Source organism: Balaenoptera musculus, chromosome 18 (genome assembly GCF_009873245.2).
Source record: "Balaenoptera musculus isolate JJ_BM4_2016_0621 chromosome 18, mBalMus1.pri.v3, whole genome shotgun sequence".
Lineage (NCBI taxonomy): Eukaryota > Metazoa > Chordata > Mammalia > Artiodactyla > Balaenopteridae > Balaenoptera > Balaenoptera musculus.
Window position 1 is genome coordinate 22,515,448 of NC_045802.1, and position 26,679 is coordinate 22,542,126.

The 26,679-nt window shown below is 34.4% G+C and overlaps 1 protein-coding gene across 3 annotated transcripts in view; it reads left to right on the forward strand.

Annotated features, from left to right (window-relative positions):
• TSC22D1 (TSC22 domain family member 1) overlaps positions 1-26,679 on the forward strand; it is a 127,505-nt gene that overhangs the window by 10,162 nt on the left and 90,664 nt on the right. The window contains exons 3-4 of one of the 3 annotated variants that reach the window (XR_005017166.1): positions 20,873-21,043; positions 21,937-23,619. The exons of 1 other annotated variant lie outside the window; for it this stretch is intronic. Coding sequence is in view for 1 of the 2 variants with exons in the window: in XM_036831261.1 (XP_036687156.1) it covers positions 20,873-20,960 (88 nt within the window). In the remaining variant the exon portion in view is untranslated. Of the gene's footprint in view, positions 1-20,872; positions 21,045-21,936; positions 23,620-26,679 lie in introns of those variants that run through there. One more of the 3 variants, XM_036831261.1, reaches the window with a different exon arrangement.

Genomic DNA, 26,679 nt, shown 5'->3' on the forward strand with positions numbered 1-26,679 from the left:
TAACAATTCATGTTCCAAGATTTGATCTATAACTAGTACGTAAATTTTGAGTGGAATTGCTTGGCTTATATTCAGCAGAAATAATAATGGCATATAACTTGGTAGTTCAATTCACAGAAGTGATCAAGAATGTTAGGATTAGATTCAGTTAATATTTGTTGTCACATTTAACCACTCAACAACCTTGTGAATTAAGTTTTTTTCTAATTTACTGGTGAATAGACTGAAGCTTATTTAGTTTATTAGAGAAGCCAAGTAAGCAGTGTCAGGTTATATACATAACAGTAAAGTTATATACATAACAGTAAACAGTAGGATTAAAAGCCATTTTTCCAATTCAGAATCTGGTGCTGTTTCTACTACTCATAAAGCCAACAAAGAGGTAAGGGTGATGCCCATAAGTAATAATAGAGTGGCTGAAAACCCGAAAAAGGGCAGGCTTTACTGACTTGTGTATTAGTACAAATAATGGGATTGTCATAGAACGTACCAACATTTACCTATGAGCCCTTGGTGAGAAAAAAGTGGGTAAAGTCGTAAGAGTGGTGTACCTGGGATACAGTAGACAGACATGTTAAATGAATTAATTTTAACATTTTTTGGGGAAGTTGTATGAAAATTATCTTTTCAGGAAAACCATTTTAATTTTCTAATAATTTAAATTCTGTCTTTGTAACATTGACTTCAGAATTGCAAAACATGTAGATTTTATTTCTTATTTAGAAAGTTCAATTTAAAAACATGAAACTGCAGAGCATGCCCTGTTCTGGTGCGACAATATCAGAACCCTGGTTGGTTTTTTGCTGTGTCACCGTGTCGTTAGGTTTTAATATGTCATGGTAAGAATATGCTTTAATGGCTTATTAAAAGAAATTACATGAGGGAAAAAAATGATAAAGGATGTTTACATTATTTGAAAAGAATGATCTATAATGTTTTGGATTCCAGGTTGACTTTTTTCCTAGTCTCACATATATTCAAATGCCCCACTCTCCCCAACCCTTCACTTCTTCCTTACTAGTCAGCTTGACCTGAAAATCTTACTTGACCTTTCAGTCTCAATAGGTCTAGTTGATCTTTGTTTTCCTTCCTTGAAACACCCACTCTCTTTTGCTTTCAGTGATATCCTGCATAGTTTCTTCCCACCTTTCTGGCCACTCCTTTTCATTCTCCTTCAGTTCAGCTCCTCTGTCAGACTCTCAACATTGGAGTTTGTTTGGATTTGAGTCCTCTTCCCACCTACTGCCTTTTCCCTTTTCCCTAGGTAATCTGCTGTTCCACGGTCTGTATGCTCTCAACTCCTGAATGCATATCATAGCCCACACTTCTCTTCTTAGCTCTAGACTGCTACGGTCCTCTGCCTTCCTGTTATCTCTGCTTATATTCTCACAGCCTCTCAGTCTCAACAGATCATAAACTTAACCTCTTCATTACTTACCCTCTCAAATTTCTCTTTTAGTCATGCTCATTTTAATAAATATTTCTTACTGTAGTTCTTCACTTTAGAAACCTGAGTCAATCTTGATAGCTTCCTTTCCCCCACCCTCTGCATTCTGACCATTACATTCTAAATATATCTTGAATTTATCTTTTCTTTCCCCATCTGTGTTGCCACCACTCTAGTCTAAGGTAACACAGTCAGCTCTTAAAGCCCTGCAGTAGCTTCCTCACCAACTTCCTGCATACATTCTTGCCTTTCTCTGATTTTATGTCTTGTAGTCAGAGTGATGTTCTTAAAACGGAAGGCTGTTCAGGTCTCTCACTTGCCCCAAACCCCTGAAGCCTTCCCATTTCTTTTAAGGTAATTAACATTTCGCTTTTGCTCACTTCTGGCCTCATATGCCACTTTCCCCCTCACTTTCTGTGTCCCAGCTGCCTCCTTTCGACTCCTTGGGTTGCCATCCTTTCTTGCTCTCTCCTCCAGGCTTTGGCATGCGCTGTGTCACCTTCCCTCCATTCCTCCTTAAGCCTCACTGTCACTTTGAGAGGCCTTCTGTGACATACCAATCTAAACTTAGGTTCTTTGTTAGTACTGTTTAAGATCACCTTGTTCTTTTATAGTGCTAGTACAGTTTGTATTGCATAATTAGTTTTTGTTTTTGTGGATTATCTGATTGATGATTTTAAGCTTCATGAACAGAGATGTTTGGTTTGCTACTATATATCCAAAGTATATTTCAGTGCCTTACAGTAGGTACTCAGTGAAAATCTGCTTAATGGATAACTGAAGAAAAATATTTTTAATACTGGCATAAGTTCAGCTTCTTTTTTTTTTTTTTTTTAAAGATATCTTTATTGATTGACTGATTGATTGCTATGTTGGGTCTTCGTTTCTGTGCTAGGGCTTTCTGCAGTTGCGGCAAGTGGGGGCCACTCTTCATCGCGGTGCGCGGACCTCTCGCTATTGTGGCTTCTCTTGTTGCGGAGCACAGGCTTCAGACGCGCAGGCTCAGTAGTTGTGGCTTACGGGCCTAGTTGCTCCGCGGCATGTGGGATCTTCCCAGACCAGGGCTCGAACCCGTGTCCCCTGCATTAGCAGGCAGATTCTCAACCACTGCACCACCAGGGAAGCCCAAAGGGTACTCTTGAGCTTCATGGGGATAAGACAGATGAGATAGCATCTTATTTTTCCAGGCATCCCAGATTATTTTTGTAATATCAGGTCACTACTTAAGTTGAGGAACTCTTGATACTCTGTGTACATGCCTGAGTATTCCTTTTTTGAGTAAATTGTAGATGGATGGATTGATTATAAAATTGCTCATTGTTGATAAGATTTCATTCTCTCCCAGCTCACCTAGTTATCTAATTTCTTTGGTTATTAGGGTTAGTGTATATTCACATGGTAACAAACAGCATACTGACGAGTTAGGAACATATAAACGTACAGTTGAAATACTATCTAGCATTAAATTTTTGCTAACACATGGCTATGATAAATTTCTAGTGGTGATAGTAATAAAACCTGCCTCTTGTATGATTGGCGGGGGGCGTTAAACAAAACTCTGAAATAGATTATGTACTCTTGAGTCATAGCAGTCCTAAATTTTTTATTTTTTTATTTTTTAGGACTTTTTTTTTTTAAATTTATTTTTGGCTGCCTTGGGTCTTCGTTGTTGCTTGCGGGCTTTCTCTAGTTGCAGCGAGCAGGGGCTACTCTTCGTTGCGGTGCGTGGGCTTCTCATTGCGGTGGCTTCTCTTGTTGCAGAGCACGGGCTCTAGGCGCGCGGACTTCAGTAGTTGTGGCACGTGGGCTCAGTAGTTGTAGCTCACGGGCTCTAGAGCACAGGCTCAGTAGTTGTGGCACATGGGCTTAGTTGCTCCGTGGCACGTGGGATCTTCCTGGACCAGAGCTTGAACCCGTGTCCCCTGCATTGGCAGGCGGATTCTTAACCCCTGAGCCACCAGGGAAGCCCATGTCCTAAAATGGATAGGATGCTTTTGTTCCATTTTCACAGAGGAAAAAACTGAGTCTTGGGTTCATTTATTCAGTCAGTAATTAAATATTGAGTTCCTACCATGTGTCGTATGCTGTTTTTAGCTTTTCATGGACAGACTACAACAATTTAGTAATAATAGTAGTAGTAATAGTTGTAGTAGGAGTAGTTGAAAATTATGGTACTCGCTATATGCTTGTTCTAAGCACTTTATATATATCAACTTGTTTAATTCTCAGAACAACCTTATGAGGTGTAAGTACCATTATTATCTGCATTTTGCAGGTAAAGAAATTGAGGGATAGAATGATTAAGTAATTTATTCAAGGTCACATAGCTAGTAAGTGGGAGCTGGGATTTAAATCAAGTCAGTCTAGGTCTAGATTTTGTGCTCTTAATGACTTCTGTGCTCTGCTGTCTCTGTAGGATATGATCAAAACCAAGGTGTTCTGACTGTTGTTTCCTACGTTGGAAGGCACTGGGAGCTACAGATATTTAACTCATTATATCCTCAGATACTCTTGTTTTGATCTTGGAAGTTTGGGTAGGGATGCTACTCTTGTTCTTGTACTCCAGAATGTAAGCTCCTTGAGAGTAAGGATGTTACCCACCTGTTTTTACCTCTGTATTTCCACTGCATGCAGTATAACCTGATTCATAGTGTGTTCTGAAATATTTGTTGAATAAGTGAGTGCAGACATGTGGCAAAAACATACCCCACAGTCATCTGGGAAAGGTATATAATTATTGCCAAATACTTTGCCATCCTGTTACATTATTGCATAGCGGTTTTGATAGGAGTAAGGTTCAGTTTTTCTCGGATATGTTACTGTACCTATTACATTAAGTTCTCTGTCTCCCCCTCACTAGCCTATCAGATGGGTATATTTATTGAGTAGGTACTAGGTGTAAATCATTATATCTAGTAATGGTGTGGGCAAAGATGTAATCTAACATGGTTCTTGTTCCCAAGCAGTGTATGCTACATACACATGGGGAAATTATGAGAGCTAAATAACACTTTTAAACAACATGAAATATGAAATCAAAGAATCAGAAATTTTGAGCTGGAAATCTTGATCCCATTCAACTTTTGGCTTATAGGTAGAGGAACAAGTTCAGAGAGGCTACGTGAATTCCTGACATAGTGCTACAAAACGTTTCTTAGACTGTAACTGGAGCGCTAGCCTCCAAAATGACACAGGAAATTGCATTCAAAGTTCACAGATGGGATAGAATTGACCTTTGGTAGGTTAGGAAAGCAGTGTTGTTTGAACTTACTTTTCAAAAGTCTTGAGTTGAAGGAGAAAGTTTGAGGCAGGAGAGGGTTAATAAAAATGGGAGGAAAAAAGGAGAACAGTCTGGGCCTAAGTAAGGCAACAGTTGGGCTTAATGGAGTAAGTTTGTCTTAAGGAGGTGATAGGAAGTGACTGAAGGTTAAATTGAGGAGTGATTTTTGCCCTCAACACTTGCTAACTAACTGATGTTTAAGGAAAATTAGTATCAAAGGAATCCGTAATCCGGATTGGAGTGGGGGTACGCTTGGAACAGGGAGGAGAACTTAGGAAATTATGTTTTTTCTGTTATTTGTTAACGAATGAAAGAAAGAAATTAGGGGGAGAGTGATTTCCGTTGTAAAATGATTCAGTACAGGAACGCTTTGGTTAGCAAATCTCTCAGTTTATAAAAATACTGTATTCACCTTCCTACCTTCTCCTCCCTTGAAGCAATGTTTTGTTTCTCTTGTGTTGAAAAAGAAAAAAAATAACCTAATTTCCCAGAAAAGCTATTATTTATAGCTGCAATTTTAAAGGTCTGAGGATAAGTGGTTATAACCTTCAGGTAGGATTTTTGGCAATTTAATCTTTTCATAGGGTTTATCTGTGTCTATAATCCAAAGCAGATGTGCCCCAAAAATATTTAGTAGTGAAAAGAAATCCAAGTGAAGGTGAACTAAATATTTAGGATTGGTTCTTTACTTTAGTGATCGTAGCTGCTTTCTTTTCATACTAACCAGGTTCCATTGCCAGTCTCTTCCAGGCATTGGAAAGAGGTGGAATTATTTCTTCCTATCTCCTGAGCACTCCTAGGTCTCTACCGAAAGGGAAATGGTATAGATTTATTTAAATGAGAAAAGCATTAATGCTATCATTGACAATAAATGTGAGTAATTTGATTATTTTACTGACATTTAAAGTGCCACAAAACTTACGCCTTTATATGTTGGTGCATTGTTTCATTTTGCTTGCCATTTAAAAATTTCGAGAATATATACATGTATGTGTGGGTACACATACAAAGGAATATAATTTTTTAAAAGGATGTTTTGAAAATGTCCTTAGATTACAGAATCTCCTGGGTATTTGAAAGGATGTAATTTATTGACTGTGTATATGCATAGTACTCTTTATATCCTTAAGGAGAGCCTACGTTGAATTTAAGAATAAGTGTATATGTATATGTACGTATACGTATACATGAAAGGAAAAGATAACAGGTAACAGATTCAATTTATATTACTCTTCTATTTCTGGTCCTTTGTGTCAAGTTTTCTCACTCATTTATAATTTATTGTATCTTAGAGTATTTATATCTATCTTTGTAAGCTTCTTGAAACATTTTAGGGAATGACTTGGGATAGAAAGCCAGTAAATGGGAAAAGTATGGCAAGGGAGAATATGGTGTGTCATAAGAGATCTCATAAAGCAGTATTGGGAGACAGAAGGTAAAGATCACATGCTTTTGAGGAGGTGACATTTGAGAGAAGTTTGATAGCCATGGGGATTAGCAAGTCACTTTAGTGGAGAAAACATACCAAGAAGGTTCAAGGTTCTCTTTATAGAAGAGAACACAGGACATAGTCTAAGTTGGTAAGAGATAGTGTCTGTATACAGGAATGTAGAAGACAAGGCTAACTTTGAAAAGCCTTAATTAAAGGCGGGATTGCGAAGTTTGGACCTAATTGGACTTGGAATGGAGAACGCTTCTTGTTTTTGTATAGTGGCCTTATCAGTGCTGTGTTTTAGGAAAGTGCTGACCTTACTTTGGATGTCTAGTTGCTTCCTTCCTTAATGGGGTATGAGAAGTTCAGTAATTCCTTTTCTGTCACTGGTGGAAATGGAGGCACATTTTCTTTGTGGTTGCAATCTGAGGTAATGGTTTGAACCAGTGACCTTGGCCTCATTAGGAAAGCTAAGAAGGTAAGGACCCAGTCCACACATGGTAGCACTCCACTTATCCAGAGTGGATAACCTAATCCTTCAGACACAGCTCTGGCTTCCAAAACTGCTTGAAATTGCCATCACAAAATAAAGCTATGTTTGTGTGTTTTTTTTCCCTTACTGTTTTTGCATAGCATTTCTGGTCCTTTTTAGACTTTTTTTTCAAGTCTTATGTTTTACTGGCTTTATCATTTTAAAGCAGATGAGGGGAGGGGAAGGGAAAAAAAAGGGGATTCTGAGGCATGTAAGGTGACATTGGGAAAGTAGCAGTTTCTATAGCCTGGCAGCAAGGTAGGAGTTAGAAATTTTAAGAAAACCCCAGAGAAATTTGATATGGTATTGAATGTTCACCAGTTGAAAGTTAGATTATGTTTTGTGTATTATTTTAAGAAGCATGAACACGAATGCGTTCCCAATGGTGTTAACTACTGAGCTATGGATGAGTATAAGGAGACAGTATTTTTAGTTGTCTGCCTCCATTGTATCAGTTAACCATCGACAAATTAATATACTGCTCCATGTTGCTTTTTTCCTATTCTAAAGTAAGGGCAAGTGTTTCACGTTTTCCTAGCTTTCAGGCTGGTAAGATTATTCTGTAAGAAATTCATAATGTGTTATAAATAAATGTTAGACCTTTACAGATAGAAATTACAGAGAATATTTTCAGTAGTAAAATTAAAAGTCCCTAATAGATGCTAAGATTGAAGTAATTATTATTAATGATTTGTAGTTTTAGTGAAATTACTGATGAATAAGTGACATACAGTTACCTGTTCTGTATGAGGTATTGTATAGATACCTACTTATTAGTTATTTTGCTATAATATTATCCCCCCTGAGTTTTTCCTTTGAAATATTTTTATTAATTACCTTTTTCAACACAGTAAATCAAATAATTGTATCAAGGAAAGCTGATTTCTCATTTCAGATGTTTTTAATCTCTTTAGAAATGGATAACCCAAACCGCTTACTTTCTTTCATAAGGAAGTTTTTGCTTATGCTTAATATAGTTTTGTTTGCTTGGTTGTGTCCTTTTAGACAGTTTTGTTTTGGTATTTTCAACAATGACAAGGATTCTCTTTCTATTGAGGGAAATACTCTCATGTTTTAAAAATTACTTTTGAAAGATGGTATTCAGTGAAACTTACATTAGCCAATTTATTTTGGAAAAAAATGCTGCTTTGTAGTTACCGTTTTTGCTTGGTTTTTGTTTCTTCAAGTGTATTGTTTTGGGTGCAACGTGGTGAGGCGAATTGAGTGAATGCCTAGTTTTGGCTCTAGTGCTGTCTGCTGATCATGTGCTAATGAGCCATCGCACGTCTGGGTCTTTCCTTCTCTTCCTGTTTTAAAAGGCTTGATCACTGTGCAGTTTGTCTTAACTTCTCTTTCAGAGTCAAGCGTGGTGCCGTGTCTTGCCTTTGGTGGATGTTCCATGATATCATAGCATCTTGAAATAAGGGATTTGACTGATTCCTAAGCTGTTCTGTATCTTCATTGTGTTATTCTCCTCTTTGGGGATCCACCAAACATTATTTACCAGTTATTCTCTGATATGACATCAGGATTTATATGTTTGTACACTGGATATATTTTATTATTAGGAATTTTACCTATTTTGAGGTTCCAGGGAGGAAGGGTGGATCCAGAATGAGGAGGTAGGGTAAGTCCAAACTAGGTATCGTAACTAGCTTTCTGCCTCCATTCTTGAATCCCATAATAATAAACCACGAAACTGCATCCCAGTCCTTTTAGGAACAAGTATATTTAATGCTTATTGAAGGTAAATAATATTTGGATTAGCAACTTCTTTAACTCTTTTTTGTAAATTTGTATAAGATTGATGATAAATTCATAGGGGACCTGAGGATTATATAACAGATGATTCTAAGATTTCTTTCAGTGTATTACTGGCTGATATATTACTATGGGTAAAATATTGTCAAGTAGCTTGGTCACGTAGCTACTAAGTGATGGAGCTAGTATTCTAGTAGGTGATTTGATTCCAAAGCTTGTACCACTCGGCTCTCTGTATCCATGGGTTCTGCATCCATGGATTCAACCATTCTCTGGTTGGTTGAATCTGAGGATGCGGAATCCACAGATGGGAAGGGCCAATAGTATTGATACTACTGGATTTGGTATCCACAGGTGGTCCTGGAACCAATTTCCCTGTGGATACTGAGCGATGACTGTATTCTTAAGCATTTTGGAGGTTGCCATGGCCCACTGATAAGCAGCAAGAGGTGACAGTGGACAACTATAAAAAACAGTCTTAGCCTACGAGTATGGAGCCATTTGGCCTTATACACTTCTCGTTGGTTCCTCATTATAGAGTGGTACAGTGACTGGTGTTCCTAATGATGATCCTCTCAATCTGAATTTAGTTATTTTTTCTTGATACATTTTGAAAGCATTTTTTATTCAAAATGATTAAATTTTCCAAGTTCTTGCTGAAGAATAAACTTTTAATTTGGAAAATCTGCTTAAGTGGCATCCAATTTCTGAATAATAAATTGATAACAGAGATAGTTTTATGACATGAACATTTCAATAAATCAGACTGGTAGCCTTCCATTGGTCTCAGTGAGCTTTAAGTATTATAAGCTGTTGATACTTAGGTTATTTTTTTTGTTTGTTTCATGTGATCAAATTATATTACAGTACTTTTTAAAGTAGAAAACTCACTTTAATCAATTCAATCATAGTAGCACATTGTGACTCAGATCTTTAATTCTGTACAGTTACAGCTTATATTCACATCACATGCTTATTATTGGAACAAGAAAATGCTAATTTACACGAAGGTTTTTATAGTAAGTTGAAAAACAGGATTAATCTAGTCTTTTCGCTCATTAACCTAGAAGGGGAAGTGTATTTTTTAAAATCTAAGACAATTGTATTACTTATTAATTCAAAGTTTTTATAGTAAAGCTGCTTTCCTTAATTGTTATTATATTTTTCCTGATTCATTTACAAACATTGGAACTATAGAAAGAAGCAATTGGAATTTTTTTTGAATTGTAGTTAACAGTAAAGATTTATCTTAAAGGATATAGTAGCTTAATTAATCATTTAATAGTAATGTAGTATAAATCTTACATGTTCCATAATTTTACTTTCCAGTAATATGAAATAGCCAAAAGCTGCTGAAAGTCAGTAATTTTCACATCTTACACAGTTGATTTCATTTCTAGACTTTTTACTTACTGATATGCTTTCAACAGCCTAAACCCGCCACTCTTCCCAATCCATGAGACGGTCACATTGAAGAGAGAATGTTTTAAAGTGAGGTTACCATTGTGAAATGGATAGGCTAACTAACAGACTCTGGGTTTTTTTTTTATGTAAAGGTTTAGTTGTGTTTCCAGTTATATTCAGATTCTTAGCCCACGAGGATCTACCAGTAGCTTCAGTTAGCTTTTTAAGAAATCGATCCAATATGCAAAAGCAAAAACAAGTAGACACATTGGCCTAACAAAAACCTAGTTGTGCTATATTTGGGCTTATGAATATGTGACCTAAATGCCATTGATACCAATGGTCTGAGTTAGAGGCTCAAAACATGAATAAGGGAGAAAAAACAGAGAAATAGAAAGGTGGTAGAAGACCATTAAAGGGGATGGTAGGGAAAGAGGAGGATCTGGTGATAGTCATAATTTATTAAGCAGTTTTGTTGCCTGCGTCTGTAAATCTAGCTGTATAAAGTATTTTAGAAAAATTACCTAAACTAGTTAAGCAATTGTGTGTTAGCCCAGAAGGCTTTTTATATTTACAGTATTTCTTTTCTTTTTTGGTATTGTGATGGTTTATTTATTTAAGAAATATTTATTAAATGCTTGTTATGTATGTTAACACTGAGCAAAGGTACTCAGGATGCAAAGAAAAAAAGTCATGATTTTGGTCTTAAAGAGTTTTGTCTAGTACCCTGAAGAAATATCCTAATATCTTGATATATCTTCCGAATTATCCCAAGTTATATTATGCTTAGTTATTCTGTGTGTGATGTGCACGACAGCTTTTTTATTCACACAAGTTGATTAATCTAGGCTGTAGACTAATGAGCATAGAGCATAATGAGGTAGAGTTTAATGAGCATTAGCCTTGGCATCCGATGTGGTGTCTGATCTTGTTTATGCTACCTCTTCATTGTATGACCTTTGTAAATGTACGTGTAAGCCCAATTTCCTTACCTGTTAAATGGGAGTAATAGCTATCCTTACACTGTTGTTGGGAGGATTAAAGGAGATAAAGTAATGCACCTAGCTCAGTTCTTAGTTTTGTAAACAGTGGCTGCTCTTATTGTGCCGAATAAGAATGATTCCATTCCTTTCTTACCCGCTGTAAATTAAAACTAAAAGCTCGTCTACATATTTAGAGACTGTCTCCCTACTATAGCCTTCGAAACAAGTGATTCTGCGCCTTTGTGACATTTTTGGTTGTAGCCTTTTTCACCTTGGGCTCCATAAGAGAATTAATGCCTACAGGAAAAGAGTGACTACTTTCTCAGTTCTCTTAAGAATAATGTATATCCAATATCACCATTCCAGATGCATAAGAGAGTAGTGAATGTGTTACATATAGTGGAAGCATCAGGGGTGAATTCTTTTGCTGAATCCCAGGATGCTAGTACTACATCTGACTATTGGAGAAGTGCTTCAAACTTCTGAAAGTTATGGAAGTAAAAGTTGTTACAAAGCACACTTTCCTCTTTCTTAATGGGGGCAGGGAATATGTAGAAGGAATGTAGTGTCATGTAGCAGTTTGTTGATACTCCAAAATGCAACCATTTCCCTAATCAAATGATTCTGAAACTCTTTCATTGTAAAGATTGTTTTAGACAGGCATAATGCCCTGAAGACCCATCTGTTCCGTACTCGGTCCCATATGGGACTGAACACTTAACCTCCTTAGAATGAATGGAGTTAATCAGTTTATTTTAAATAAGATAATGAGTCAGTACCTGGTTTTTAAGTTTCAAAGATTCATTGAACTGGATTTTGAAATCTAGTTTAAAAGTTTCAAAACAAGTGTTTTGGGAATACTAGTTCTTCAAGTATAAAAAAAAAAAAAAATAGTTCTAGAGCCCAAGAATTTGGGGGAATGCTTTTTGACATAGACATCTTGGAGATGGACATTGCATTTTAGTTTATTGAAGATTGAGAAATTCTGCAGAAGGGAGACAGTTTTACTTATTGACTCCAACTCTTTTGAACATATAGCACCTATTAATGTCCTGTAGACCCAGTGTTTTTTGGAATACACTTCGGGAAATATTGATCTGCTTCATTTTATATGTGAGAAATATTCTGGGTCGTATAGCTAAGTGATGGCAGGCCTCAACTGGATCCCATCTCTACATTTATTATTCTACGTGAACAGTTCTTTTTCTGCTATACCACCATATTTTCTGTAAGTATTTGATTTATATTAGAAATAAAAATATAATTGTTGTCATGTGAAAGTATATACCATCTGGCAGAAGTTTAAGAACATATTTTGAGAAGTATAGCACTGACATATTTGCAGCCTCATTTAATTGGCCCTGTCATTGTGAATGGTTTGCAGATCTTAGGGATGGCCTTCATATGAGTTTAGTATATTCCTGGGGGAAATCTAGTTAACTCCACAAACATTCAAAGATAGGGAAGCTAATCAGAATTTGTTCTACGCTTTGATTAGTAAAATATAGAAATTTTACTAACTTGGTTTTTCTTATGCTTTAGAGTTAAAGCTTGACATTGCTAACAAAGTAAAGGAGCCAATTAAACATTCTCATCTCCCATTTATCCATTTCCTATGTTACACTTATTTGAACAATGGAATAAGAAAGGAGTACTGAAAGGGATGTCAAATTCTGAGAAAAATTGAAGTCTTCTGGGGACTAAAAGGATTTATCAAAGGGGTGAAAAGAATGGATATTGGAGATGTTCCTGAAGATGTATTAGTAGATTAAGGTATTTTTGGCTCTTTTGGGAATGTCTTTGAAGATAGACCACCATAAAACTGCAGGAAGTCAGAACTTTTAAAGTGTTAATACTAGCTGCATTCGGCAGTATCAGAGATTTGATTCAAGTTTTGAAGGAAGAACGGAAAAAGGTTTTTTTCCTACTCAGAAATACTATAATCTGGTGTTCTGAGTAAAATTTAAAGGAGTGCCTTATTAAAACATGTGAAGGAATATACATGAATTTCATTTCTTCGAGGAGGTATGTCCACATTTGTCGTTTTCTCACTTGCTAAATTGAAAACTTGAGTTCTGGTAGTAGTGGCAGTTTCAAGGCCTTAACCCAAGATCTGTGATGGCTTTTACAAAGTTGTGTTGATAGCCTATACGATGTTAACTAAACTTCATATATCTGTTTTATATCAAATCATATTTCTTAAATTGTTGATTGTTGATGGTGGTGATATTCTTTTCCCTTCGTACCTTTTCACCATTTTCTTTTTGGCAGTACTTTCCTTTTCAAGACCTGGATGTGACTGTAAAATCTTATTTACAAAATGTTTGGAAAGTAGAATCGGCTGTTAAAGCTGTGAATGGTTGGTAAAATGCCAGGATTAAAGGTTTTTTTCCAGGATTTAAATTTAGTATAGCATATCAGGTTAGGCATTTTTTATTTTTCTGGTTTGTAGTTTCATTACTGTGTAGATATTAACTACCTGATGAGTATTTGACAAACACAGGCTTTCTTAATTTCTGATGGTTTACTGACATGGGCCCTGAAGTTCAGGATGCCCTCTCTCTAAGACTTATGGATGTGTTGGCCTTATGACTTTTTTTTTGTCACTGCAAGCTCAGTGGCCGGACAAGTTATATAAATTAGAATAGGGTAGATTAAAGGTGTTATTTGTAATTAGATATTTGTCCTGTCTTTTCAAAAGCCTACCCCATTTTATTGATAAAGAATTTGAAAGCATCCTGTTCTTGTATAAAGTGTTGAGTGCTTCTGATATCATACTTACATTGAGATGAGTGTATTTATATTGATTTTTATTAGACTTAGGTTGGGACGAGGAAGGGAAGGACCTTCCTTTGATTTTGTCTTTATGTACGGAAGAATTTGAGTAGATATACTGAAAGCTATCTGTAAATAATTTTTAAAATATATTAAAATTTAGGACAACTACAACGTCCATACAGAGTATTATATACTCTGTAACAAACTAAAGACTGTTCTCTGGGTAGCAGAATTGAGCTCTGAATTAGTAGAGAATAAAATCCAATTTGTTATTGCTAGATCATTATTCTAATCATGCACATAACAGAAATGATGACTTAAATTATATAATTTTATATAATTTTTAAAGTACATTAAGATAATTGAACTCATTAAACTCTTTGAGATTTTTATACATTTAAGAGAGTATCCTATATATTTATTTGTTAGGCAGGTCAATAGATATGTGTGACATATAAACTAGAAATTAAAATTCTGCATTTTGCTTTTTTGTAGATAGTTTAAAGATGAGAGAAAAAAAAATAAAGATGAGAGGAATTTTGGATTACCTTTTCAACAAAGTTTTAGATACAGGTCTTTCAGTTTCCATAGAAACATCTGTTTGTTCCTAGATATTTATGTTGCTGATATTGAGTTTTGCTATATTTTATTTCTAACTCTTACTGCCTTGTCAAACTTTCCTGGGTTGATAGGAATGGCAAAGCAAATAACTGTCAACTGATCTATGTTGAAATGAAATAGAAGGAGAGAATTTTAGAATTCTACTTAAAACATTTATTCTAGCACTTTATCATATACTAAGTATTTTGAAAGAAAATAATTGTTAATCAAAATAATATGATTTGGAAAAGTATAAAATTAGTGAAAACTCAGGATCTTGGAGACAAACTGGTTTTCAGTTTCCTGCTCTACAGCCTACTAGGTGTGTGATCTTAGCTGAGTTACTTTACTACTTTGTGCCTTAGTTTCCTTATCGGTAAAATTGTGATGATTGTACTGTATGTGTCATTGAGTTATTGTGAGGATCGAATGAGGCAATATATATATATAATGCATAATATATTGCCGTATACTAAGCTCTCAATAAATGTTAACAAAATAAAATGAAAGTTTATGAATATTGTAACTGATTTTATAAGTAAAGGTATATTATTTGGGAGTTTTATAATTTGATTTTTAGCAAAAAAGTGTTAGAGGGATATTTATGGTGCTATACATTGTTTCTTATGAAAGTTTTTAAGGAAAATGAACAGAAATTTTTATTCCTTCCAATTTTATTATGCAGGAATAAAAATTCATACATGGTAATTTATTTTTATTTTTTTATTGGAGTATAGTTGCTTTACAATGTTGTGTTAGTTTCTGCTGTACAGCGAAGTAAATCAGCTATATGTACACATGTATCCCCTCCCTGTTGGACCCCCGACCCCTCCCACCCCTGCCAATCCCCCCCATCTAGGTCACCACAGAGCATCTAGCTGAGCTCCCTGTGCTATATACAACAGGTTCCCACCAGCTAACTATTTTACACATAGTAGTGTGTATACATACATGGTAATTTATATTTGAAGACTTCTGGTTTTTTAGCCACTTACTCTATTATATGTTTGCTTTAGTCTAAAGTTAATTTCCATGCTAGTTTAACATAAACATAATTCAGTTTTTCTCTTTGTAGGAGAGAAGATATTTTTTGATCTCTCATACTTTTCTTCTGAATTAAAGTTCTCCGTATAGAGAACTATTTATCAAAGAAATTAAAAAGCATAAGCAAGACTGTCACCATCCGATTACTTTTCTGATATTAGTACAGAACATAATGCTGTCTGTCATTTCCACTAGAATTAGTTTTTAAAGAAAGATCAGAGTGAACTTTCTATCAATAAAAATTGTAGATTTATATTTCTTCTCAATGAACATTCCATAGGTACGTCACATTATTCAGAACCTTTTGTTTTATATTTTTAACTTTATTTTAAAATAAATTTAGACTTAACAAAAAGTTGCAAAAATAGTACAGAGTTCCCATATACCTTCACCCAGCTTTTCCTAATATTCATAGGACAAATATAGAAATCAGGAATTAACATTAATACTAACCAATCTGTAAACTTATTTGCATTTTGACCATTGTCCATTAAATCATCTTTTTTTGGTCCAGGATCCTATCTGGAATTTCAGTGTACTTAATTGTCATGTCTCTTTAGCCTCCTTCAATCTGGGCTAGTTCTTCATTCTCTTTGCCTTTTGTAACCTTGACAATTTTGAAGAGTACTAGCTAGTTTGAATATTACTTAACTTGTGTGTCTGATGTTCTCTCATGGTCAGATTGAGAATTATATATTTTTGGAAAAGATTCCACTGAAGTGATGTTATGTCTGTATCAGTGCATTATATCAGGAGTTACATGATACCGATTTGTCCATTACTGGTGGCGATAAAAGATAATTTGGTTAAGGAGGTGACTGCCAGGTTTCTACACTGTTGATTTACTCTTTTTCCCTTTGTAAATAATAAGTGTCTTTGGGGAGATATTTTAAGACTATGTAAATACTGTTTCTCAAAATACTTCCATTAATTTTAACATAAAATTATGTTCACTAAGGTTTTCTTTGTTTCAAAGAATGGAGCCTTTTTCATTCAAAGGAGGCAGTGGTCAGTTTAAATGTTTCTGTGTTTAGTCATCTTGACCCTGAAGTTGCCTTTTTAAAGGCAACTTGATTCTGAATTTTTTTTTATAGTCGATATATATTTTTATGATTGCCTTTTATATTTTATTCTATAGAGCATTAACTACTCTAAAAATGTATTGTGCATTTTCTTTTTTTTACCTGTTTTACTTCCTCATCTTATAGTCAGTGGAACATGAGGGCACAATTGGATTAGCTATTTTTTTCTTTTCTATCTTTTAACAAACACTTGACATTTAAACCTAGTGGAGTAACTTGAATCCCAATAATATTTCGGGATAGTATCTTTTCCAAAAGGATGAAGAGAAAATATATTGGTAAATCTTGGAATTTGGTTAGATATTTCTTAAAACAATCTAATATTGTGTTTATTTTAGTGTTTATAAGGTGTATCCCGTTTGACAATATATACAAGGTTGTGGTTTAGATAGAACCTTTTCCTCCAGAGTCAATACAGTACTGTGGCTAATTAATTCTAAGCAAGCTGGGCTTTGTTTGTCTGTCTGCTTCTTGACAAGATCTCTCACTTTTTAAAATTGAAAAATTGAAATTGGATGTTCTGGCAATATCCGGTTTTTTTTGTTTTTGTTTTTGTTTTTTTTTTACTAATTTTAGGTCTGGAAAACAACATTAGAAAATCTATAATGGGTGTTGTAATTTAGCTAAAATTTGTGTCACCTCAGGATAATACCTTTGACGTTTCTGCTGATCATACTTAGAAATTAATCCTAGAAGCTGATGACCCCCAAAAGAGAATCCATGAAACTAATACACTTTCGATAGTTTTTATTTCCTTTAGGATAAGAAAGTTTAACTTTAGGTACCAGCCACTTGACAAAATTCTTACTTTTTGTTTTTTGACCAGTAGACTTCGTTCATTTGTAAAACGTTTACTGAATTTATTTAATTCAGTGTGTAGTCTAGGGGCTGGAGATGCAAAGACTCACTGCTTCTCTTAGGGATGTTCTTTCATTTTCTTCTTAATGCCATCTGGGGCTGATCTGGACACTTGGAGGGATTTGTGGGAAATTCTTATTCTTTCTAGAAGTGCCTTACAACTAGTAACAGTGAATGATAAAAGATGAATAAGAAAAAGATATTACTGTGTCCTGCTCCCAGTTTGGAGTAGTAGAATGTTTTGTTTTATAAATAATCTGTAAATCTATAATTTAGTAATTTCGACTTCAGATTGGTCTTCTATAACACAAGTGAATAGAAATCATAGTCTTTGTAGAAGTGTGTTACCTTCTATTTCATTGCTTAAAAATGATCAGGTGTAGCTTTCCCTCTTTCATTGATATTAGAAATGCTTAAAAGTAATAAACAGTATATGCTCATTTAGTAATTTAGTATTGGGAACAAATATCGCACATAGTCTAGTTTGTACATTTCAGGAGAATTTCTCAGAGTGGTATTTATATATAAAATACTTAGATTGTTTCTGATTTGAATGTGACTTGATTTTCAGTAAGAATCTTTAAACTTTTAAGTATTAATGGAAAATATTAAAATCGTAAATGAATAGACCTTCTAACACCTTGTTTGAGTTCCTTTGTGGCATTTCAGCATTGCTGATTTTATTAGCTTTGGTTTGGAATTTCTTCTTTAGTGCTTGAAATGCAGCCCTGCAGTGGAGTAATTTCTTTTTTCCTTCTTGAAACATCACATAGAAGAATGCTGTATACTGAAACAGAATTAGGATAGGTCCTACTATGTCATTCTTGTGAGCCTCCATCAGTAGTAGTCTTGCAAAGGCTGTCCTTTCTTGTTTGAATAATGATCTCATTTTGAAAGTGCCTTTACGTTTTTCTACATAAGTGATATGATACACTATCTAATCCACAGTCTTCATAGATTATGAACTCCTGAAGCAAGAGAGATGCAGCTCTCCTCAATGATTCAAAATAATTTCTATTTAGGGAAATTTGTTTAATTTTTTTTTGAGTATGAATATGTTGAATCCACAAGTTTTGGCATACTTCAGGCAAAACAAAGAAGTTATATCCTGAAAGTAATCTGACTTGGGAGAAGTTTATAAGTGGATCTATTATTTCTCCAGCCAACTCTCATATTTAATTTACCCTATAACCTAACCTAAGGACATTTTTTTTTTTTTAATCTAAGTTTGTTGCATTTTTAATTTATATACTCTGTGGGGTCTGGTAAATAAATCAAGGGTTTGGAGCTCCTACTGAAGGAGAAATTGTAAATTTAGACCATTATTAATCTGAGCAAGATACGATTTCTTGGGAGTTGTTTTTCATTTTCAAAGTGAAGTGGGCTTCTGAACTTAAATTACCAAGTAATTCTGTTCCATAATGGAATGCTCCCCTTTTGCCTGTATTTTCAATCAGACATATTGTTACTAATTAGTATTTAAGAAATGAAGGAAAACTGGGAAATTTGGAAAATCATATCTTGTTTATAGTTTCTGAATATATTTTAAACTGTATCTTAATCAAAGTAGTTAAGTTTTACTTAGATCTCGTTCATTTGGGAGTCTTTAATAATTTTCACGGTTTATATTGAAATATTATTAGATATGAAAAAGAATGATTTGTCAAGGAAATTGATTAGAAAAGGCTGGAGGATGATTGTTTAATAATTTTAAAGGCACTTTTCTAGCACCTGTTTCCACTGTATAGGTCCAATGAAAATAAATAAAATAGCTCTGATGTATCAATTTTAAGCTCTTTCTCATCTGTTAAAAAGCCACCTCTTAAGAACTCCAGCTGTGGAATACTTTGCTATTCTATTTGTGATTTTTGGACCCTTGCAAATACCTAGTTAGATTGTGTTTCTTGAGATATTCAGTATTCAGATCTTTTTCTTTTTTGTGCTCCTTTCCTCTTGTCATCCCTCATGTTCCTCCTCAATGTGATTATACTGTAGAATACTGTTTAAAGACTTCAGGATTTAAAATCTATTGGAAACTTATAATGGAAAATAGCCGCCACATAGGCTCATAACTTTTGTAGTTATTTATTTGATACCTCATGTTAGATGGCAGTTTCACCCCCTTGACTTCTTTAGATTTGTTTTTTCATTGCTTTCTTTAAATTCTTGAAATTACAGATTTGATGGTTAAATTTGTAGGTTTTCTTTTCTTAGTCCAAACTGTTTACATTTTTCACTTGTAGAGACTTGAATATATTCCTAAAGTACAGAAGGGTTATTAGCTCATTCCTTCATCTTCAGGCTTTAAAAAAAACATTTAGTCTAACTGTTGTTAGGTAATGGAATAACCATTCCTTTTCAGCTGCTGGCATATTTCCAAACTGGCCGGCAGAGCCAGGAGGAAATGAAGGCATTAAAAACTAACTTTGGTTGGTTGCCACCTTCTTAGTGCTGAGACTATAACCTTTGTTGGTTGGTTGATAGAGAACAAGAGAGCACAATCCTCGTTCCACTAACAGGTAAGGAACCCTTGTGATGACGAGTTGGTGTGAGAGAGCGATTATTTGATAGCATTTTTACTTAATTTATCCCAAAATATAACATGTCCCTGAAGTCAGATAGTGTGACTGCCTATGTCCCATCCGGCAGGAATATGCAGCACCTTTCTGTTTAGAGTAAGATCTGAAATTTAATAGGCATGTATCACTCTGTACCACAAAGTATAATTGATCTGTTTTCTACTGTTAAAATTTATCCTGCAGTCCCTATAACTTTAAATACCTATCTGTCTGTCTTGTTCTCCTTTCAGCTTTTCCTTGCTCAGATGCTGTGTCCTTTGAACTTCCTTCTCTTAGTTACCTAATTGCTATAATAAAGTAAACTATTTTCCAGTGTCTTTATCATCATCTATTATTTGGGTATATCTTACTGCTTTAATTTCTGCATTGTAGCCATTAATGATTATTTCCTGGTCCTTCTTGACCCAAAACCAAATGATCATACGTTTGTAAAAGATTGTTAGTCTGTATTGCCTGTATCCACAGTTCTGCCCTCCCGCTTTTAAATATGAGTGCTTGAAGAATAAATCTTTTTCAGTGACAGTAGTCATAGCTTGATAAAATTCAGGTTTAGTTTTATATTGCTATAATATGGGACTGTAGTCTGACTAATTCTTTAAATTACTGAAAACTTAAAAACTGAGAACAAATTCAGCTTCTTAGACAATTCCCAAGGTTTATTGGTATTCCTGTTAATATGCTTGATTATTCTGTTTCTACTTTTCAATCCGTCTTCTTCTCTTTGACAGAAGAATTAATTGGGACTTCTTTGATATATCTGAGGTCGAGTGCCTTTCCCTGTCCCTTTAAAACAACTGATCTTGTTTTCCAGTCCTAATTTATCATTTTTTGATTTGGTCTTCCACTTGAAGTTGAGTGGTTTGTCACAGAACGTGTTACGGCTTAGACCAGGATAGGTCCCTTCTTAATAATAGTTACTGAGGAATGAATCATTTGTGGTGACAGACTTCTAAAATTCAAATTAAGAAGGCACTAAGGAAAGTATGCCCAAAGGTAGCTCCTTTTTATCCTGAGGATAAGTCATTACAAGCTCAAATGACCAGAGAATGTAATTTCTTAATAAGAATTTTTTCTTAAATCTATTATATTCAGCTCTCTATTTCAGTGCTTCTCTCCTACCAGAGGTGCAAGGAGTGATCCTAGAACCACAGATACAGCCAAGACCACGGAGAGCTTTTGACGTCAGGGGTCCACTTTCTCCACTGAACCCTTGGAGGCAGAATATCCAGCTTCTGGAGAGAGTTGGGAAAGGATAATAAACAAGTGGGTGCTTTCCATTATTTACTTGGGTTTATTTATAGATTGGAGTGTCCTTCCATTGCCCATTTAATTCTACTGTTAAACTCCTTGGTTTCATATAAGAACCAAGTGGGGCTGCAATCTGTTTGTTTTTCTAAGAATGCTAACTAGTGCCCGTTCAGAAAAGGGACCTAAAATTTATTTTAATTTTCTCTCCAGATAATTAAAGCAGTGGGTGATTTGGGGGCACTTGATTTGGTGAATGCCTGTGTAGTCCACAGGAATTTTTAAAAGGAAATATTTGCCCATTTTAGCCTTTACTGGTATTAGTGTACTTCTAAGTGCTCTTTTATATTCCAGTATTTAAGAAGTTTCTTTATTTCGTCTTTGGGCAAGCTGGGCATCTGAATTCTCCTAATTTACACAGTCTGATGTCCAGGTGTTATCCTACCCTGTTAGTGAGAACTTTTTGCTCTTTTTCCTACCTTGAACTTTAGGACTTCAGATTAAGTAGATCTTTAAACAAGATGCAATGATAGTACCATTATGGTTTTACTGTCAAGTCTGGGCTTCATTCTTTAATAAGATAAATATTAATGAGAATGAGTTTCAGGATATAACATCCCTGAAAGCTATGTTAAATATACTCACAAGTAGTTTTCCAGTCTGTAGGAATAATGTTATGTGTGGCAAAAGAGCCTTGTCCTAGATTTTCCCCATGGCATTAAGATGGTTTTCTCTTAGTTTCTTTGATGCCAAGGGTAGGATTTGATTCCAGGAAGTTCTTATCACCTACAGTGGGTAGAATGTGAAGTTGGTGCCTTTGGCAGGTTTTCATTTCTCCTTGGTGGATCCCTTCTGTGACTCCAGGTATCTTGATAATGGGAGACCGGTTTATTTGTTCTCTAATTGCCCAGATTTCTTTCAACTGGTAAACATCATACTTCAGCAAAAGGAACTCTTCTAGCAGAGCCTTCATGGATGATATCTGTCACACATGCAGCAGCTGCAGTTTGGAAGGCAGTGGTGAACGGAGCCATGCATTATATCTAGAAGACACAAGGATGAGAGAGCCACCTGATCTTGTCATTGATAAACTTTAAGATTTACTCTGGTGTACTCTTGGTCTGGAAACGGAAAGGCTCAAATAATGACGTAATTTTTTCAGATTGGAATTTTACATGGCCATGAAAATATTCCTTTTTATTCAGAAGACTGAAATAGAGGAAGCATGAGAGACACCTTTCTTTAAAAAGCAGCTCTCTGTATCTGTTTCACTTAAAAGATTTGTGGGATTGAAAATCACCTTAATGAAGCAGGCAAACTTTTTTTTAGTAGTCTGGGAGATCGAAAAAACGTAATGAAACTGTCTTTTGTTGCCTGACACTGAAAGGAACTAGGAAATATAAAGGGTGAACTTCTTAATTATTCCCAAATTACTTTTAATATTAGGATGCACTTTTTTAACTTTTTCTAGTCTTGAGCCTTATTCTTATTTGTCAAGTCAACAAAGATTCCAGTATAGGAGTAGAGATGTCTTTGAGTTCAGTCTTCTAAAGTAGTAAATACCTGTTAAACTTGAGGTATCGTTCTGCATTGCAGGCATTCTAAAGTTGAATGATACTGAAAAAAAGAGATATTTTATAGAGCAAAAGCAATTAGTAGTAGTAGGATAAGCCTCTGTGTGTGAATAAGTGTTGCAAGATAGTTATCCATACTGTCGATAAATTGATGGCAGTAGTGATCAAAATGTTTTATTTCTCTTTTTGGTATCTATTTAACTGGTCAGTCAAAAGCTGTTAAAGAAGTTTTTAAAAGTTATGCAATGCTGCCAGTTTGTTTTATTTGGTATAAATTTTAAGAATAGAAATTCTAGAGATAATAATATGGAAGCATCTAAATGTCTTAGGAATCTTAAAGGTTTTGGAAACCACATTTGCTAGATTATAACCTGGCCTTTAGTCTTTCTCGGCTATTTGTGAGACCTGTTTTCCCCTCATTTATTATAAATAAACTTTTGTATGTACAGTACTTAAAAGTAAGTTTAAAAGATCAATTTGAGCTAAAATTTCCCTAGAGAGCTCTGAATTCCCATAAACAATTACAGCTTTTTACTCTTGATTTGTTTTTGTTAAAAGTTAATAAGATAGTTGTTACAAACACATATAAATTAAAAAACAACTACTCACTCAACATTTTAGAAAGAACTCAGGGAACTGAAAGTGAGATTTGCTTGGAAATTTAGTTGAACTCTTTGAACCACAATACAAACGAGTTTATGGCCTGTGAGGTTATTAGCCTTTTGTTTCAGTTTTGAAGAAGTGATTTAAACTCTTAATCCCATTAATCTCATGCTTTGATTAAATTTTAGCTTTGTTCCTTAAAGTGTGCAAAAGAAATGTAAGTGCATTTCTATTCATCTCATGCCACTAAAAGCTATTTAAAAGTGAAACTTTATGTATATTAATGTGAACTGATGTGTTTAAACTTTTATTTTGATACATTTTCCTTTCAGATTTTTAAATATTTCGTGTCACAATATGCAATCCTATATTTTTCAGTGTTTATTTTATGGATATTACTATAAGCTAATTTTTTTCTAGAATGACTAATTGTGTAATATTTGTATTATGTGATCATTTGAAAAACTAATAAATATTTTCTCCATAAAAAAATGCACTTACTGATAAATGGCTTATTTTTCTTTCAGGAGTAGAAAATGGAAACTACAACAGTATTTTTAAGTGTATTTTAATTTTATGTGTCTTTCTCTAAGTATTTCTGAATATATATCCTATCCTTGTATATGTTAAACTTTTTTGAGAAAAAAAATCATTTTAAACTGTTGAATTAAAATGATTCTCATTGGGTCACCCAGTGCCAAATGTAGGAAATAGGTGATCTGTTTAGTCTATTTTTGCATTTTCCTGATTAGCTTCATCTTAGCTTTGTTTCCAGAATTGGATTTTTTTAGATGCCGTTTTTGTATGCCAATTTTGCAAACCATTAAAACTCGAGTTACTATCATAAGTATCAGGAGTAATATGGTCAAATCTTTTAAAGTGAGATCTTGATAAGCAAAGACCCTTACAAAATAGCATACAAAAGACAGTTCCTCTATTCAGAAAAAGAATATTTGAAAGTAACGGCTGATTGGAGAACTACCCAATTTGTGGGTGCTGTTAATAGGAGAAGAAAATGTTTTATATTTTAGTGTTCTCCTTGAACAAATAATTGTAGAAGGGGAAATCTTAGAGTCTCTTGCTTTTAACCTTATCAAAACAACATGGAAAAGGATAAAATTGGGTTTTAATGATTCTTGTCTTTATATCTACGTAAACTTAATCAAAGCCACTGGAACAATTTAGCTTTCCTATGCAGAGTCTCCTAGAAGCAAGAGGAGATTTCCCTTTTTGATTTGAAGAAAACTCATAAGAAGTGGACTCCTAAAATTAAAAATGAACATTATGATAGGGTCCTAGGCAAGAAATAAAGTTTGATTAATGACAATTTGTGGATTAAAATGAAAGAATTTGGCTCCCTGAAGAAATTATACTCTGAAAAATGAGAATTATAAAAGGAAATTATGATTTAGAATAGCTACTGTATTTGGGGTGGGGGCGGGAGAGGAGCTAAAATTCTTGGCTTTATTAGTCTGGTAAGTTTGGGAAAGATGAGTAAAGATTCTGTGGATAAAATTTTTTTTTTAGAGTTAAAGCTATTAAAAGGTTTACAGACATAATGTATTTCTATGGAAGATGGAAGGCTGTATTTTCCTTGAATACAAAAAAATTTATAAGCCTTAACTGTATGTGTATAGAAGGGTAGGATTGGGGGGTTAAATAAAAATCTTGCACTGGAAATTTCAAACATATTGTAAAAATAATGGTGAAATGAGAGTTTTAAATAATTTTCATTACATGGACTTTTCCCTACACTGTCAATAGCTTCAAAATAAAAACATTACAGAATGTTGAACATGGCTTTATCTCCGAGGTGTAAGAATGTAGGCTTATTGTTTCACCATGATTCATGGGATTAGCTATAGGAAAAAGTTTTGTTTTGTTCCTTAGTGAGGAAACAGTTTTTTAACATAGCTTCTGTTTTAAAAAAGGTAAATGTCACATAAGCAGTGTGACTGCAAAGTACTGACCTTGTAGCTTATTGTAAATAAGTGCACAGATCTTACTGTATTTTGCTGTATTGAAACAATTGAGCAAAATGTCAGTGCCTAGATGTCCTAAGCGATTTCTTGATTTTTAAAAATTCAGGTATTTTTATTTCCCATTTAAAAAAATTCACATTAACGTAGTCCTGAAATGTGAAAGATTTGTGTTTCCAAAATAAGCACATAGGTGCCCTTTAAAGTTTTTTCCCACTAAATGTACATCTAAAGTAATTAGATCACTGCAGTAAAAAAACGTTAGGGAACTTTGAAGGGTGCATCGGAGTTTTCAGGAATTACGATCAAAGGGATCTCTACTCAAGAGGTAAGGTATGGCATAGGTAGAAAAATGTTCAAAACGTGTTCAGTGCAATGTCTGATGATAAAGTAAACTGCAACAGATATCCTTTGATTTTCAGACAGATGTAGAATTAGGAAAATAATTTTTCTTAAAAATCTCTCCCAGAGAAGAGCAATGGATAAACCACTAATTTGTTTTTGTATGACTTTGGAGTACATTTAGAAACAAATATCTTCAGACATTGTACCCTTTTGGTACCTGGCCTGAATATATTCCGTGGCATCTCCTACCCTTGCTCTCTTTAATGTTTATGATCCATATTTAATTTAGTATTTCTTAAGCCCTGAGAACTGTTAAAATATTGTACTTTGAATGGAAAGTTGAGTACAGATTCTTTGAGGTTATTGCCTGGCTTCATGTTTGCTGTGTATGCCTGTTTTTGTTAAATGAAACCTAGAATTTAGAAAACAGTAGCTGTACTGAGTAATTTTAACTTCGGTTTGAGAAATTTGAGTTTTATAAACATTCACTTACACTGTAACTCGGGAATCTGTTATATTAAGGATTAAGAAATAATATTGTTGGCTAGTATATAAAATTGTTCAGACAAAGTTATACTGTTATTCTGTAAGGTATATTAAGTAGGTTCAAAGAATCGAGTGTTAGCATAATATGTAGTATATCTAGAAACAAAGGAAAATGCAGTATTCAGTACAGGTGAGCTAGAAAAATGATTTAGAATTCTTTCTCTAGAATTACATTACTAGTATAATTTACTCAATAGATGGCAATATAGAAAACACAGTAACCTTCCATCCTATCTTTTTGATTCTTTTTATAAGGACATCAGCTCCTGGACATTTGGCTTTTATTTAAAACAGTTTGCTGTCTAGTCTGCATTTGCCTTTATGCAGAGCAAATGATCATATTGCTGTGATCTAGTGACAGCACTCACTACGTCAGTGAGGTAGCTGATTCCATGTTCAGGGATGCTCTGATGGTAAGAAGTTGACCCAGAATATGCTTCCATGTCATTTTTTATTTGAAAATTACCTTAGAAATTAGGTAGGTTAGCATACTTATCTGTAAAATAAAATACATAAAATTTTACATGCAAGATAATCGATATCTGGGAACAATACATGTATTTCTAATATCACATAGTTTATTAAAGGTCTGCTGTAGGATTCAAGT